At 38.1% G+C, this 18282-nt stretch overlaps 1 protein-coding gene across 8 annotated transcripts in view; it reads left to right on the plus strand.

Annotated features, from left to right (window-relative positions):
* Window positions 1–18282, plus strand: part of LOC131248140 (DNA replication ATP-dependent helicase/nuclease JHS1) — a 41991-nt gene that overhangs the window by 4728 nt on the left and 18981 nt on the right. For all 8 annotated transcript variants that reach the window (XR_009172150.1, XR_009172149.1, XR_009172151.1 and 5 more), the window contains exons 12-21: window positions 8168–8233; window positions 10067–10222; window positions 11980–12035; window positions 12204–12261; window positions 12336–12446; window positions 12538–12594; window positions 14792–14926; window positions 15012–15266; window positions 16882–16956; window positions 17091–17212. Coding sequence is in view for 5 of the 8 variants with exons in the window: in XM_058248219.1 (XP_058104202.1) it covers window positions 8168–8233; window positions 10067–10222; window positions 11980–12035; window positions 12204–12261; window positions 12336–12446; window positions 12538–12594; window positions 14792–14926; window positions 15012–15266; window positions 16882–16956; window positions 17091–17212 (1091 nt within the window). In the remaining 3 variants the exon portion in view is untranslated. The remainder of the gene's footprint in view (window positions 1–8167; window positions 8234–10066; window positions 10223–11979; window positions 12036–12203; window positions 12262–12335; window positions 12447–12537; window positions 12595–14791; window positions 14927–15011; window positions 15267–16881; window positions 16957–17090; window positions 17213–18282) is intronic.

Here is an 18282-nt window from a genome sequence, read left to right on the forward strand (position 1 = left end):
GTGAGAGAGAATGAGGAGCTCAAACAGCCCCACATGCCCCACCTTTTGTTTTATTTTACCAGGGCTTTCACTTAAGAGGTGAAATTACAAGAATACCCTCATTACAAGAAACACACTACCAAAGAGCAAAAGACCCATGTACACACAACCCAAATGCATAAAGAGTAAACCGAATCAAGATGACTACACGTGTGATCATTCTAACACTCCCCCTTGAGTTAGAGCATACATATCATAAATGCTCAACTTGTGAAAAAATCCATCTAAATGAGCTTGACTTAAAGCCTTTGTGAACATGTCGACAACTTGGTCTTCAGGTTTAATAAATCAGGATGATATTTCCTTCTTCGTGACTCTCTCTGATGAAGTGACAATCCGCTTCAATATGCTTGGTCCTCTCATGATAAACTGGATTATTGGCTATATGTGATGCAGCTTGGTTATCACAATATAGATTCATGGGAGTATCAACCACAAAACCTAACTCATACATCAACTTCTTCAACCGCACAAGTTCACACGTGGTATGGTCCATAGCCTTATACTCTGCTTCTGCACTAGAATGAGCAATAACAAGATTACCTCCTACAAAGATTACCTCCTACAAAGTTTCCTAGTAAACTTGTCCCTTTTAATAAGTCCATAACATATTTCCTTTGCGATAAATTAATCCTCAATTGTGATCGTGCTATCTTAATACTCGGAAAGTATTGAAGGTAGTCTAAATCCTTTATACAGAAGTGTTGATGCAAGAATTCCTTCAACTTAGATATGCCTTTACCATCGTTTCCAGTAATGATGATGTCGTCTATGTAAACAACAAGAGCTGGAGTGTCGGCCTCACTTTGCTTAAAAAAGGTTGAATGATTAACTTGATGGCGCTTCATCCGAAATTGCATTATCACGTTACCGAACTTGTTAAACCACGCGCGTGGAGACTGCTTTAACCCAAAAATTGATTTTCTTAGCCGGGAGACTTTATCAAACAAAGCTAGACAGTTGCTCCATGTACACTCTCTCAAGTAAATCACCATGAAGACACGTGTTCTTTACATCCAATTGATATGGGGGCCAATCTAAATTTGTAGTAATAAAAATCACCACACAAATTGAATGAAGCTTGGCCATTGGGGAGAAGGTTTTAGAGTAGTCAACTCCAAATGTCTAAGTATATCCTTTTGCTACCAACCGGGCCTTTAAACGATCCGCAGTGCCATCAGACTTGTATTTCACCATATATACTCATCTACACTCTACTGTACGTTTCCCTGTAGGTAATTTATCCAAAGCCCAAGTTTGATTTTGATAAAACACAACCATTTCTTTTTTCACAACTCTTTTCCACCCATCAATATGAAGAGCTTCTTGAAATGATCAAAGGACAAACCCAGTCGACAAGGACAAAACAAACCTTCAAAATGAAGGTGATAGTATATTCAAGGAAACAAAATTGGAAATAGGATGTAGAGTACAAAAATGTATACCATTTCAAATAGCAATAGGTTGATAAGCTTCATTCAGCAAGTCTGGTGGAGACTGAAGAGGAGGATTTTCAGACGGACTGGTAGAACTGGCGGATGGCACATTACTAGGCACTTTAGTACTTCTCTTGGAACGTCTAAAGTAGACTTGCAATGGTGGAGGATTTGGATGTTACTTGATGGCTTGCTTTCCAGGTAAATCTGTGTCCACCACCATTGGAAGGGTGGTGGAGTTTTTAGAGAATTGCAATGCTTTTCCATTGTCTGAGAAATATGGAGTATTCTCATAAAAGGCGACATCCATGGACACATTGCCTATGGGTGATAGGATTATTGCATTTGTAGCCACATTGAATATTTGAGTACTCCGGAAATACACACTTTACAGCTTTGGATTCAAACTGATTTAAGACATGATTAAATTGATGTACAAAACATATGCACCCAAAAATTTTAAGAGGAAGAGAAAAAGAAGGATGCGGGGGATGTAAGATAGAAAAGGGAGTTTTACCTCCTAATACTGACGAGGACATCCAATTTATAAGCTAACACAGAGCTAAAACATTATCACCCAAAAAACTTTTTGGAACGTTCATGTCTAATAATAATGCCCTAGCCACTTTGAGCGAATGACAGTTTTTACGCTTAGCAACTCCATTTTGCTGCGGTGTGTGTGCACGGGACTGATGCCATGAGATAAGAGATATGAGTGAAAAAGGTTTGATTTGTACTCCTTAGCATTATCTGATCTTAGAACACACTTTAGTATCAAATTGAGTTTGGGTCAGTGCATGAAATTCTTTAAAACACACACCTCAGAACGATCTTTCATTAAATATAATTAGGTCAGTCTAAAGCAATTGTCCACCCACAAAGATGACATAATATTTAAAGTCAGACAAACTAAAAATATGAACGGGTCCCCAAACATTTGAATGTATCAAACAAAATGGTTTATCACTAACTTTATCTTCATGGGAAAGAAAAGACACTGTGATATTTGCTTAACCCACAAGCTTCACATTCTAACTTAGACAAATAGGACAAAGACCAGACAAGACTTTTCAAATTAGTTAAGGATGGGCGCCCAAGCCTGGAATGCCATTGATGATGAGAGATATTAGTTTGTAATGCAGCTCCAACTTTGGTTGTTTCACTCTTGAGATAGTAGAGTCTATTAGATTCATGCCCTCCATCAATCATCCTCTCCGTCTTTAGAGATCTTAAAGCTCACAATAAAAAGGATAAAATTTGGCAGCAATTTAAGGATTTGGTTAGTTTTCTTATAGATAATAGACTCAACGGAAACTTCGGAACATACAGAACTGAAGACAAGAAGAAATCTGATGTAGGACACTCAAGCCTTCATCAGATACACTGGTTGAAGTGCCATAAGCTAGAGTGACAAGTGAAATAGATGAAGACCAGACTAATTTGGGCAACAAATTATGCTTATCGGTCATATGATTAGAAGCACTAGAATCAATACTCCATGGACTATACTTTGAAAATGTAAGATAAGATGTACCTGACTGAGCAAGGGTAGCAGTGGAGGAAGAGGCATGAGTGGAATGATTTTTCAGAAGCTTGGCATAATCTTCCTTGGACATAGTGACCGTGTCATCTGAAGTACTCGGCTCAGCAGGAGTGGCGGGATTGGATACATTACCTCTGAACTATCCTCCAATGGCAGGATTGGATACTTGATTAGCTTAGACAGGCTTCCCATGTAAATCCCAGCATGAATCAACATTTTGATTATTGAGGTCATAACGATTACCATGACCACGGCCATGGCCACTACTGCCACCACGGCCATAGCCACGACGGCGATTACCTTCAAATCTACTGCCTTGACCACAACCACTACAAATTCTCCCATCACCTCTGCTCGCTACAAAGATAAAAGCCAAATAATATGATGAAGCGGAATTTCGAGTAGACATGCCAGTTGTCCTTTGAACTCTGGCAAAAGCTTTTGTCACTGAGGGATTTCTCTACCTCTAAGAATCTGGGACTTCACAGGCTCGGACTTAGATCGAAGGCCAGAGAGAAGTTTGGCAAGACGAAATTCTTCCCTTTGCCTACACATAACCTCATGATTTGTTGACAACGGTTGGTATACATTCAACTCTTCCCATATGCCGTGTAGGATAGAATAATATTCTTCTAAAACTTCTATCTCTTTGTTGGAATGCGAATATTTTCTGTATGAGTTCATAAATACGAATTAAGTTTTTCTCACCAGAATACATCTCTTTCAAGGTGTCTTAGACATCTTTAGCGGTCTGCAGGAAGATTACATTGGTGTTGATATGTGGTTCCATGCTATTCTACAACAATGCCTTAATTTGGGCATCTTCTGCCACTCAATCGTCATAATCTGTCGCAATGATATTAGGCTTAGGCGATGTCTAATATTTAACTTTTCTCTTTCCAGTCAGAAAAACTTCTATAGATGTGGCCCACTGTAGATAATTCGTGCCATTTAATTTCGTTGATGTTATTTGGTAGGCACCAAATCCGATGATGATAAAATACTGCTCTTAAGATCATTCTTGGAGTCCATCTGTATAATAACAAATAATTTTTCTTGAACAAAAATCCTGCAATAAATTGACCTATTAAATCAATACTTGCTCCCGAGCTTTGAACTTGTCTCGATCAACACAATAAAGGAGGACTTCATGAAACTTTTGGATATTCAATCTTCAAATCTGATTCCATGCTTCAAAATTGACTGTAGATTACATATTGGATGAAAGATGGCCCACTTTATTTAGAAATAGAAAAATAAAGAAAAGGATATCTAGAGAAGGGAAAGATGAAAGAAATGAGATAAGAGGAGAGACGGCTAGGGCAACAAGAGTCATGTGTTGCTTTCTTTAAAGACCAACACACGCGCATACGTATTAATTTGAAGAAAATGTTACAGTGCTCTGTTGGGGTTCATAACAAATGTACACACGCACACACAATTATATATACTTCCACACTCCCCCTCGAGTTGGAGTATGTATATTGATCATGCCCAGCTTGGAATACATACAAAGATAATAGAGATGATGATAATGGATCATTGCTCCCCCTCAGACACAACATGGCAGGATATAGATTGTAGCTTGAACTTCCTACATTCATTGAACCTTCTCTTCAAGTTCACGGCCATAACAAAACTTTACAACAATCGAGTCAATAACTAGTCATCCGCATGCAAATTCTCTCACAAATTGAGTGTGCATCATGTGCAACACTCGAGAGAACGCACACAATAGCATGTGGAGACTTGTGTGCATCACGTGTGATACAGAGTGAGGGTGCATCATGTGCAACTACACTCACAACAAACAACAGGGTGGAGGGACACTCGCACCATAAACATGCCTGGTAGAGGAAGAGATGATGAATTGAGAAGGAAAGATTCACCACTTGTAAAGAAACTCCCCTCAAGGTTGAGTGAAGCATTTCATCAAACACCTTGTGTGTGCAGGGTACTTCTAGGCATGATACAAAACTTCAACCTCGCAATCATCATCATCATATCAAATCATGAAGAAAGGAAAAAAAATCCAGCAAAAGAACTAAGGAAGAAGGGCTGACAACACCAATATCTCGCAAAAGACGTTGTTGTACACCCAAAACTCGACGAAGGTTCATGATACTTGTTGTTGGAGATTGCTCTTGATAAATCACACCTTCTCCATGTGGAACATTTGCTTGAAACTCCTTCAGAAAAACACTACAACAGAAAGGGCAAAATATGGACTTTTCCATTTTTTCTTCATTTTCTGCAGAAACACCACAAAAAGTACTCCAAACTATGCGGAAAAATCTTCATTATCCTTCTCAAAATCCGGATCTACTAGATCCTACACTTTCTGCTCTAAAAAGAACTACTGGCCGTACAATGTTGACGTCATCCATGCATATAGACAACATCACCAGTGGGCCCCACTATTGCAAGTTGCAGTTAGGTTTCAGATTAGACGCTTTGATACCTAGTAGAAAAATAAAGAAAAAGAAATTTGGAGAAGGGAGAGAAGAAAAGGGGAGAAGATGAGAGATGGCTAGGGCAACATGAGTCATGTGTTGCTTTGTCTAAAGACCAATGCACTCACACACATATTAATTTAAAGAAAATGTTACAATGCTTTGGTGGGGTATATAACAAACATACGCACACACACGATTACATATACTTCAACAGTGTTAACATGTGTCTATGTTTGTCTCTGATGCTGCTGGACATGCCCTATATATTCTTATCTATGATTTTTGGTACAGCTTTTATTTTGCTTACCTAAGTCTTTGGGATTTTTTTAACAAATAAGTAACTACAATATGCTATTAGAGCATGGGCATTTATTATTATTTAAAAATATTTGTAGGACATTCTTTTTTGAAAAATAATGGAATTTATAAAAAAAGCCAAAATGAAAGCAAGGAGAGAGCAAACAAAAACGAAAATACAGATTGCCACACAAGGATTTTGTAGGCCGTGTTGGTGATCTGGCTCTTAAAAGCAAGCTTGTTGGACACCCTGTATCTGCATAACTTACATAGCTTGTTGCATAGATTGTAACTCTTGTTACTTTGTCTTAAATTTTCTGCTGCTAAATTGATGTTAGTTTTACTTTTAAGGTTCTCAAAGAATTTCCCTTTTGAAAAGAAAAGAGTGCTGCCACAACCAATATATATGGTGTTCGCACCCTCACTAGAATCATAATCTACAATTTTCAGTAAAATACCATATGCCGTGTATTGTTGTCGACATTTGGAGAACTTGCTTCTGTTTCCTTCATTTTTATGTTGGCCATTTTTCCCCTCAATTTTTTTAGATATTTATTTATCTATTATCACAAGAATTTTGAGGTTGTTCAGGTTGTGTTGTTATGTGGTTTTATCAATGGATACATTTTTATTAAAAGAACCAAGAAAAACAAAAAGAACAGTGGCAAAGCCACGGGACCAACCACAAAGCACAAGAAATACAAAACATAGGGTTTAAACAAGAGTTAAACTGATAAAAGCAATTGCTCAAGCAACAAAACAAACTCAGCCTCTATACACCATCGAGGAGGATTCCCTATGACAATGGATTCTAGTGGCACCCTCCTTGGCCAGATGATCCAGTTCTGCACTCTGTTGAAGTTTTGAACTGATCAGATCTACCATAAATTGTGTATCATCTATGTTGTCATCTTGATGCAAGGACATGTGATAACCTAACTCTAGATGCATGTATAATCAGTTTAAAGAATATTCAAATAAATACACCAATTAACTAACTCTTTCCAAACAAAGGGATTAGGTAAATCTCAACACAAAGATGAAGTTATTCTGTCAGGATCATGCCCCTTAGCATAAGATCACGTAAACAGTAAAAAGGGAGGACTTCGGGATATGAGGATATCCCAGATCTAGCACAAGTCAGTCCACGAGTAAGCTTGGATCTGATTCTACTGACTAACAATTCCTCTTTTCCGTTCGAACTAGAAGGGGGTATCCAGAGAGAAACGAAAGGGGTGAAAGATGAGGGGTTCGAGATGAAGAAGGTATAAGTCCTTTGTCGTCAAAAGAAAAGGAGGAGGATGATTATTACCTTTTCCTGCACCTCGAAGATCTTAGAAAGAAGGAAATCCGAAATCGCGGTGGAATCCTCAACACCGAAGGGCCAATCCTGAAACCCTAATCTTTTGAATAAAGAGGAAGAAAATAGACGAATTCTTATTCATTCAATAATAATAAAAATAGGGTTCCTCACAACGTATATATAAGCTATGGAAAAAGTAAAAGTGCACTAAAGCCCTTAGAAACAAGAAAAATAATAAAAAGACGAAAAATAAAAAAAGTTGCAATAAAGCCCCTAAAACAAGAAAATAACAAAAAAAAAAAAATTCAAAACTAAAATACCCATGTGGCAGAGTGTAAAATCCGACCCATGGATCTATGGTCGGGGTAAACACCCGTGTGGTAGGGTGTAAAATCTAACCCGTGGATCTATGGTCAGGGTGCGGTTATGCCGCTCCTGCACTCGTAGCGCGTTAGAAAGTGGGTCCGATGGACCTGTCGTCCATCCACATCAACTCCTCCGCTCTGATACTCTGTCGGTGATGCCTCCTCCTCTGGTACACTCTAATGGGCGCACCATTGATGTCCGCATCACATCTGCTATTTTTAATGATGTTTGTGGAACCCAGTTTGGGAGGGAGGGAGGGAGGGAGGGAGAGAGATATCTTTAAATGATTGGTGGCATATCATGCATAGTGGATGGGTTATGGCCAGTGACAAATCTTCATTTGTCTATGGATATGTTAGATACAGCATGCACCCACTAGACAAAAAGTCTTTTTAAGCATTTGGTTATGCTGTGAAATGAGACAGACCATCCCTACCTTAAAGAGTAGGAAGATAAGAATTGGTATAGATATGCTTGTATAATTTATTGGCTACACTCAAGCATGGTCTAAAATATGTATCTTAAATTACCCGCTGTTTACCCACTGTGGTTGCATGCTGACAATAATTTGATTCCTGTAACAACTCAGCTGTTTTAAATAGATCACTACCAGCATATAACCACTGTCATGGAATCTCATTCTTAGGGAATACTTTCTTTTGTTATTTAGTTTCAGGAAAAAAAGTTCTTGTGCATCAGGTAATTGATTTTGTCAGATTATTGGCAGGAACCAAGAATCAGTACTGTTGATTTTGGATCTATTGATGGGCAGAAAGAGGTCAGAATAACTGAGGTTAGTGTGTCCACTTGGTTGTGATTGGATGTTCTCTAGGGATTCTACTATGTTCATTGCAGTAACAAATATGTAAGCATGTTCTCGTGTGCATACACATCGTATCTGTGTAGATTCTTGCATATATGGGCTCGTATGTAGAGGCATATTGACATGCATGCTTATGTCACAAAGAAATTTACACAATCACAAGTTTGTAACTACAAATGCCAGCATTCATACACATGGTTGCATAACCTGTGCTTAGCTGCATACATACATGTTCACTTGTATGCAAATGTGAAATTGCATTTGAAAAAAGGCAATTCTGAAACACAATTTGGTAACCGTTTGTGGTGCTATCCTAGGTAAATCAGGATAGATGACAATAAACAAATAAACTGGATTGCACATGTGCATCAATGCATATTGAATTAAAATAATTGGTAACTGTTTGCAGTGCTTGATGACCTATGGTCTAACTGAAGGTCTGGCCCTTGATAGAGTGGCATGGTGGAACAGAAGTCATGTAGTCGACCCCAATTAATTGGGATAAGGCTTCGATGACGACGATGATGATGAATAATTGGTAACTGTTTTCAGTTCTTTCCTTGGTCAAATCAGTATGTTTTGTGCAAAAATAAATCAGAATACAGAGAACTTCTTCAATAGGCTGTTCATGAATAACTAATGGAATAAATGACTCACCTGATTGAGAAACTTCTCTATATCCAACTCCCCATTCCTTTTTCTTACATGAAGATTTTGGAAAGGCCTTTTCCTCGTTGAGACACCACATTGGGATTCCATTGAGGTCTCTGTTACAGATCTGATACAATTCAAACAATTTAAGATGCTTATGATCAGAAGTAGCGTTTTTATTAGACTGTAAAGAATACATACAATATGTAAATACTGATCATTTCCCTCCCACAATATAATTAACTCATCTAACATGTACTTCAGCTGTAAACTTTAAGTGCTCTTGCTGATTGAGAACTCCTAATCTTCCTTTTTCACTTTGACAGAGGAAGAAATGTTACTCACCTTTTTTTTTCCTCCTCTAACTTATGGTTCTTGAGACTCATTTTCTAACTGATGTTCAGTTGTCCTTGACAGCCCCTATTTATGGGCAACTGTTACCACCTATTTCATCATTTTACCAATTGCAACTTGCTAATGGACAGTTTACCACTGGTTATAAAAAAGAAGAAAACTTTGACAGCTGTTCCTTCCTACCTCCATGTATTATGCTCTTTCTCATCAACCAGGCAACATCTTCCACCCGTTGGTTGCCAAAGATTGGGGGATCATCTCTTGGCACATAAGCCACAATCCCCTTCCAAGAAACTTCACTATGATGGTATTTCAGTTCTCAACCCTTTCGAAACTTCTGACCACATGTTACTAAAGTATATCACACCACACCAACACAGCTCATTAGGATGTCTGTATATAGTTTGCCCTCAGTGTTATATCAAATGCATGCAAGAAAAGAACCTTTTACACTTCCTCTCATTGAGAGACACAGTTGGCCATTACATCAAATTACAACTTCTGTCGGGAGAAACACTTTCATCGGAGAAACCTCTTCATGGAGTGATTCTTTGATCAATAGACTGTATTTGTCAATGTAACTTGCTCATCGAGATATTTTACATAGAAAAACCTTGTGTCAATCATTTAAATCTTGATAGTATTATATACCAATTACCTATATAAAAAAACTAGAGAGGAAATTCTTGCTTTTTCTTTGTGTTTTCTGCTGCTGCTGTTTGTAAGTTTTGTTACCTTGCATTTAGATTAAATGTGTTATTTATGTTATCCTTACCAGAAATTTCTCTGAGATTGTAGGTTATAGATATTGAGGAGATGGCATGGGCTCCAAGATATGGACTGAAAGGAATGATTGATGCTTCTATCCGTGTAAGGATAGATTCTGATGTTGATGGATCTAATGAGAAAGTCATCCCTTTGGAGTTTAAAACTGGAAAAGGAACCAGTGGTCAGGCAAGTTTCTGGTCTCAATGACTTTGCATGCTCACGAGTTCAAAATGGACTGGTTCTTGGATTAGGTTTGATAACTCTGTTATCTCTATTGTTGGACAGTGTTTTGAATAGCGTACATAGTGTAGCATAGCAAAGCAATGACACTATGTAGCATTATTAAATAGTGCAAATCCTTTGTAATGTACACTACGGGGGTCGCAGTGTATGCATAGCGTATCTACAATATGCCTTTTTTTTTTGTTTAAAATAATAATTGTATTTTGTACTTAATACTTTCAACCAGTGGGATTTTAATTTCTTTTCATACTTGTGACTTGTGGTTTCAATTAGACATTATTAATTAAAGTGGTTTGATTAGAAAGTTGTTGATGTGATAATGATTTCATTTGGTTTATATATGTGGATTGGCTTTTGATAAATGATAATTAATAGCTTGTTTGAACATGCTTATACTTGAAAAAACAAATAATCTTTTGGGCATTTTTATACATTCATATATATACATACAAATAATTTTCCTATTTCTAAATTAAAAAATAGAAGTATCGTGTAACTCACACTGCATGCCATGCTACTTACACTGCATGCTATTGAGGGCTGAATGTTATAGAACATGCTACTGCTATTTAAAACATTGTTGGACATCATCACTTGCTTGTGGTCCTTGAGTCTATAATATTCAAATGGCATATCTTTGCCTGCATTCATGCTAATGTGCTGTTCTGTCCGTCTACTGAGCTGTTGGAGCTACTTTTATGAAGTTGGGAAATAATCTGCTTTGTTTGATCCCTGTGGGTACTTTACAAAATGATGTAAGTTTTGACTATATATTTTGACAATAACAAAATCATTCCAATGTTTTGTATTTTTGTAAGAAGTTTTACATGATACTCATGCCAAAAGTTTTGTGCAGTACTGTAAGTGGGGCCCATCACCCAGTGATCCAAACAGTTGATATTATGGGCTCCACAATGGATGGCCCATGCACCAAGGGTCTCCCAAATGGAGATTCTACTCCTTTAGCTGGCAGTCACAACCAGGTCCTTACTCTTGCCCGGGTGGTAGACTCTCAGGAGTTTCAACTCCTGGTCAAGGGTTCGAGTACCCATAGGTGGTGAAATTCCACCAGCGTGAGCGTGTGGGGTGTGTGTGCGTGTGTAAAAAAAAGAAAAAAAAGTAGGCAGTTAAGAAATAAAATATGGCAGCAGTTCATATTCAATACAGAAAATGGCAAAATATTCTATAACTAGGATCTTCCAACTGGAAATTTTTTGTTAATGGGCCATCTGCAGTGACCCAATCGTATTATCAGCTTCGATTGTTGGACCATGGGTGGACCCTACTTGTACTGTTGTACAAACTGAGACCTGAATGTACTGTACTAATTCTTTCCCCCAGCATTTATAATACATCATTTTTAGGACCTTCTAAAGCACCTCCAATGACTAAAAAAATATCTTTAATAAAAACAAAAACTTCCAAAACTGTTCTAAACTCTAAATAATTGAAAATCAGCTACTCTTTGAAAGCGTAGCATGTGAGGTCCGCACTACAGGCCATAGGACTGACATCTTCATTCTGGGCTATCTGCAAATTATACTTGTTTGCTTTAGAATGTTAGTCCACACAATAGGTGGCACTAGTGGTAATTTGGGTCACCATCATGCATGGAGAAACTGCCAAATCATAGCTTGTTTGTATTTGTTCTTTGAGATTGACAGGCTGGATACTTGCCGATTTGCTTTTTGTTTCTGCAGTCTGCTATGGAACACTGTGCCCAGGTGATCTTATACACTCTTCTAATGTCTGAAAGGTGTGTCTGATATGGCTACTTCTCATACAGCATTGCTTACTGTGGTGTTTCTTTCTAAAGTTAGTTTAGAGTGGTATTATTTAAGTTAGTTCATGATAGTTATATCTGATTGAGATGCTTGTCTGTTTACATTTTATTCGTATTGTGATATATATTCCTTTTTCTCAGATATTTGAAGGATATCAACTTTGGTCTTCTATATTATCTCCATACAGATCAGACGCGGGTAATGGAAAAGATGCTTTGAATTAATTTAACGTGTTTCGAAACTACTTGAATGTGTCATATTATTGTATCTAGGGGATTCCAGTTAGAAGATCTGATGTTGTTGGACTAATCATGCGCCGTAATGAACTCGCAACTGATATTCTTAAGGCATCTACGACACAGCTTCTGCCTCCAATGTTACGAGTATGAGCATTTCTAAACTATACGTCATTTGTTTTCTGTATGGTACTCAACTGAATTGTCATTCGATTTTCTGTTGCATCTTCTATTGTAGAATCCAAACACGTGCAAAGGCTGTCGCCACCTCAATGTCTGCACTGTCTATCATAAGGTAAAAAATGGATCCTCTGACAAATCACAACAGAATCTGAATGCCATTTCTCATGACCTATGCTAATTGATAACAGAAATTCTATAATAATAAATGCTTGTTAAACATTGTGTTTCTTTCTTCTCACCTTGGAGTATTGCATCTGAGGGTGGCAATGGGCCTGGTAGAATGCCTACCCCGTCAGGCCCAATATGGGTTTGCAAAGGGCTTGGATAAGGGTGGCAATGGCCTGGGTAGATCACCTGGCCTAGCGAAGCTGACCCAGCTCTGGCCAGCTCACACGCACGGACCAATTTTCATTGGGCTTGGGCTCAAGTCATTTCAGCCCGATTCAATGCAGCCCAACTGTATATGTAGTTATCTTCTACAGATATGCCATTCCAATAGTCAGTTAGGCAACCCATCCATCTTGAATTGTAGACCATTGGTTTCATTCTTCTAAAAATCTACTTCCTTGTGCATGTGTGGTCCACTTGATCAATCGATAGAATAGGACATTAGGAACATTCCAATCGGGCTCATGCTTGGGCCTGATGTGCTAGGCGCTGGGCTTGGGCCTTGGGTTTGAAATGTTGTTATTAGCTTGGGCCTCGCATGGCACGGCCTAAACCTAGCCCTTTGCCAGCCCTAGGTTTGGACCTATTAAGTTGGCCCATGGGCCGGCCTTGGGCTCATGTCATTTTAGCCTGACCCAGCCCTAGCTGACCTCATATGTACATCTTACATCTTGCAAATATGCCAATTCCAATCCTCTGTTAGGTGACCTGTGCATCTTGAATATAGACTGTTGGTTTTATTTCTGTAGATATCTATTTATTTATGCATGTGGGGCCCACTTGATCAATGGATATGTTAGGAAATGGGCTGGGCCTAGCCCCAACTAAAACTTTCCTTGGCTCGGACCTTGGGCCAAGTGTTGTGCTAAGCAGGGCCTAGCTCAAAACATACCTATTGCCACCGCTAGATGCATCTTCATACTTCTTCATTCATCTTCTACTGCTAGCATCATATTCTTTAAGATTTTTGCATCATTTGCCAATTGTAATGATTCGGTTTTAACCAAATTGTTGTTATAATTGGATTATTAACAATTTCTATCATATCTTAATGACTATTTTTTGAAGTATTTTGAAAGTTTTATTAAAGAAAATATTATACAAAGAGGATGATAAGGCATCATCCAAGGTACAAAGGAGGATTCCCCCATGACCCCTTAAAAATTGACTGGCTATCTGTGAACACCAGTACACTTTAGCCTAATAAATGGCCACGTGTTTCACTTGAGAAAGGCCACATCAAAGGAACACTACTTGCCTCGGAAAGTCTAACTATTATTTGTGAACTGATTGTTAATTTCTATTATGAATTGTTAGCAAATTAAGGTTGGAATTGGCCTCAATTGGATAATTAGGTTTTTAATCAATTTGAAGATTCTGAAGCTGCTTGGTTGGAAAGTGCCTTTGTGGAAGAAAGGTGCTTGAAGTTATCAAAAGCATAGGTAGCACAATGCTCTAGGTTCAGATGGATTCCCCATCGGCCCTTTTCAGATCTTCTTGAGGAGTTCAAAGGGGAAGAAGGTGAAAGGTGTTGGAATGATTTCAAGCTGATTGGTTTGATTGGGGTTCCCTATAAAATTCTTGTAAATTGAAGGAGGCTAGTTTGTGGTTCTTCTAGGAAATGGTTGTGTAAATGCCGGGAGGAGGATTGTAACTCTTGGAAATGCATTGTTTTGAGTAAATATGGGGTGGAGCATGGTGAGTGGTTCCCTTAGCTCTTGATTCAATAGAAGGGTTTAGGTTTGTGGAGAGTTGTGCTAAGAGTTGCTAGTACCTTCAGTAGAGAGGTCTCTTTCATCCTCGGGGATGGTTCTCATATTCGGTTAATGAGTTTTTTCAAGTTAGCAGTGGGGGAAGGTGATCCCATTTCTCATTACATCTCGTTTGGGAGATAGAGCAGTGTGGTCTCTTTGCTTTGACAAAAATCTCTTAAATTCTGAGATTAATGATTTTAGTGGCCTTATGGTACTTCTCCATTGAGCCAGTTTGGTGCCTTCTGATGCGGATCACTAGGTTTGGAATCCTAACATGTTTATTCCCCCCCACCCCCCCCCAAACTGTGTTACATGTAATATAGATCTAATTTAGAATATTTTGTTGCTCATTCTTTTGTTGAAATATTCCTATTTTGAATCCCCTAGGTGCATGGAGGCAACGCTGAGAGTAGTGGACTCGATGGTGTGTTTGAGTCATACATTGAACACTTAACCAGTGCTCACTTTGATTTCCTTCGACAATGGGATCGATTAATTGATTTGGAGGCCAAAGAGACACAGGTATTTTTTTCACACTATGAGACATAAGATTAGGTGCACAATGGCCAGGTATGTCAGTATATACATATATATTTTTTAATTTCAGGTTGCAAAGAGAGAAATGTGGCGTTCATCTGGTTTAAGGAGAGGGCAGAACACCAACAGCCTCTTTTCCATGATTCTTGATGTTTCAAATGAATCCTTACCTGAAACATCATCTAAAGATGGCCGTTTCTTTTATCGTCTTGTGCGTCAAGAGTCACCTCCCTACAATTCAGAGATGCAAAGTGAAGACAAACTGAATGCTGCCCCACCTATAATTAGCAACTTGGATTGCACCCTCAAGCGTGGCGATCATGTGGTATAGGTTCTTTCTTTAATTTGCTTTACCTTTTTCTGCAGGCAGTCTATTAACTTATTCAACTTTAACATATACAAGTTTGATGTAGAACTTTGATGACATATTTGCCAGCATGTCAATTTTCTACATATTTTTAGACAATATTATAAGATATGCCGTTGACTAATAAAAGGTGACAGATGTAGGGATTTTCATTGTGTATCTGTAGCACTTCAGTTCACTAAGCTACACTTCCTAATGTGCGAATGATAAATCTCCATATATCTGGGTATGAGTACATGATATGTGCATAAAATGGTATGATGTTAGCTTTCAATCACGGATAAATCATAAAATATGCCTGAGCACGTGTCAGTTATATTGATGCGAAGTTTATAGTTACTTGGCGCATGGGACACTTTATGGTGGTTTTTAACTGATCATTATCATGAACACTATTGTATTTATGGGGCAATGATTGCGCTTGATGGAGACCCAAATATTCTGGTTATTACATGTCAGACTTAAATTATATTATAATTATGAAGTATCAAGCAGTGTGTAGAATGCCTGTAGCTATTGGCTTTTTAGGTGGTTTATGTAAATATCATGTATATGAGTTACTAGAATATTGTATATATGGGTTGTTAGGTGTAAAATACCATGTATAGAGAAGCTCTAAATAAGCTTCCTAGTATAGCCTTGTAGTGTGGTTATTTAAACTCACCTTTGGGTTGAAGAAAGTAAGAAATACAAACGGAGTAATTCACTAGATTCACTAGATTCTTGAATTATCATGGGTTGTTAGGTGTAAAATACCATGTATAGAGAAGCTCTAAATAAGCTTCCTTGTATAGCCTTGTAGTGTGGTTATTTAAACCCACCTTTGGGTTGAAGAAAGTAAGAAATACAAAAGGAGTAATTCACTAGATTCTTGAATTATCAGTTTACATAAGATTGGGACAATTAATGATATCTTAAGTTGAAATTGTATCGCTTAAATATGGGTGTTTGGAGAATGAAAAGCCCTTAATTTGTGCCTTTATTTTAATTCCAACATAGCCTAGTACGAAGAACCTTGGATTATGCATGCCACCAAAACTTTTTTTTTTTTTTTTTAAATTATAAATTTAGGAAAAGGCGGCAAAGCCAGCAATAATACAACAACAATTTACTGGATATAGTACATTTATACGGGAGACCCATGCCAAATTGTCATGAAAACTTAACTTTGGCTTAAGTTCAGTCAGCATTGAAAGCTGGATGTTAAGCTTTTCACAAGGTTGTTAAGAAAGCTCCATGACATAATACCTTGACAATCAAGCATTTAGCAGGAACTAGTGAGCGTATGACATGTAATTATGGAGCTTGCATTTGCATTTCTAATTTCGCTCATCTTAGATATTTATCATTCCCATAAGCCTTTTTTTTTTTTTCAATGGCTCGTACACGAGTAGATAATAATATTCATTATCTTGGTGTCATTGTTATCCTCATGATTAAAGTTTGGTAGCAGAAACACATGCATTTTGCTGACTTGTGCCTGTGCACATTTTTCTGTACCTGTCATTGCATTGCCAATTGCCCTGCAATAAAGTTTATTTGCTTTGCATAATTTCTTCCATTTTGCATCTAGATACTTAGCACAGAATCTGGGCGTGTAGCAGTTGCAAATGGAGTCATAGCTGACATTGACCGTTTTCATGTTTCAGTAAGAACTTGATTCACTGTAGGACAGCTTTTACTTGTTTGTCATGTTCTCTCTCTCTCGTTTTTTTTTTTTTTTAATTTTTTAATTTTTTTTAGGTGCATTATAAATTTATAACTCATTTCTGAACATCCTAGGTCTCCTTGTCTCGAAAGCTAAGGCTTCCAGGGAGCAGCCCTTCTTCCGAGAAAGAAGATCTCATGCAGGAAGTTTGGCAGATTGACAAGGATGAATTTGCTTCCTCCTATGCAATCATGAGGTATTTACTATTTTGCATGACTGCAACTATGTCTTGGTGATCATATTGAAAAGTCCCCCTCCCCACCCCCATATAAACCCCTATCCTTTGGTCAAATTCCTCTTAAATGCCATCCTTTATGGTATTTCCAGATAAAGGCCTAACATTTGGGCATACGGTAAAAAAACTTACTAATGGAGAAGTGATAGAATCATAGAATGGGTTGTTAGCCACATAAATGACTGTTTTTCCCTCAAGTGATGGCTGATATGAAAACAGATACGAAACTATGGATGGGGTAGGTTGTAGGCAGTAGGCTGTATTGCATCACCTGAGAAAATGACCAATTTTCCATTGGTGTGATTATAAGTGGCGCCCCTGAGAAAATGCCCAGTAGACGGTCCGACTCAACCTCCAGATGTGGCCCACCTGGTTAGTATGTTGGCCTAATTATTGCAACAGGTGATCATCATGGTGGGGCCCTTATTTTTCCTTTGATCCAGATGCACCACACATGCGTTTTTAGGAAAAACAGGGCTGCATATTAAGTTGCCATGCATCTGGCTGTAGGTGATCAAAGTTTTATAAGTGGGGCCATGGGAGAATGACCAATTTGCCTTTGGTGTTTTTGTACGGTCTAAAACGAAATCCTTTGGAAAAAAGCTGTTCAAAATCACATGGTTTTGCTGGGTGATGGCTTCCTTTAAAAAAGAAGAAGAAAGAGAAATGTGCGAACCTTCATTGCCTTCTCTAACAAGACTCTTACCCATCCCTAAATAAAGATACAAATCAATCACTCAAACTATGCATACATGGTACAGTTGCACATTATATGTTGGGAACTACTATTGATGGGCCATATTCGAAAATCACACAATTTCTATGTTTCTGGTTAGCATGTAGCCAGAATTCGCCAATAAATGTTGATCATTTGGAAATTTTCCTAATTGCTCAATTTTAATTTTGTCGAAGTTGTTTAAACGGTGGATATGATCATCAGGCCAATGTGAGCTTAGCCTCATCCATGGTCGGGCCTAACGAACAAAAAGTTTGAATTCCAGGGATAGAGAGATGCTGATCAGGGCAGCAGA

Source organism: Magnolia sinica, chromosome 6 (assembly GCF_029962835.1).
Source record: "Magnolia sinica isolate HGM2019 chromosome 6, MsV1, whole genome shotgun sequence".
Classification (NCBI taxonomy): Eukaryota; Viridiplantae; Streptophyta; class Magnoliopsida; order Magnoliales; family Magnoliaceae; genus Magnolia; species Magnolia sinica.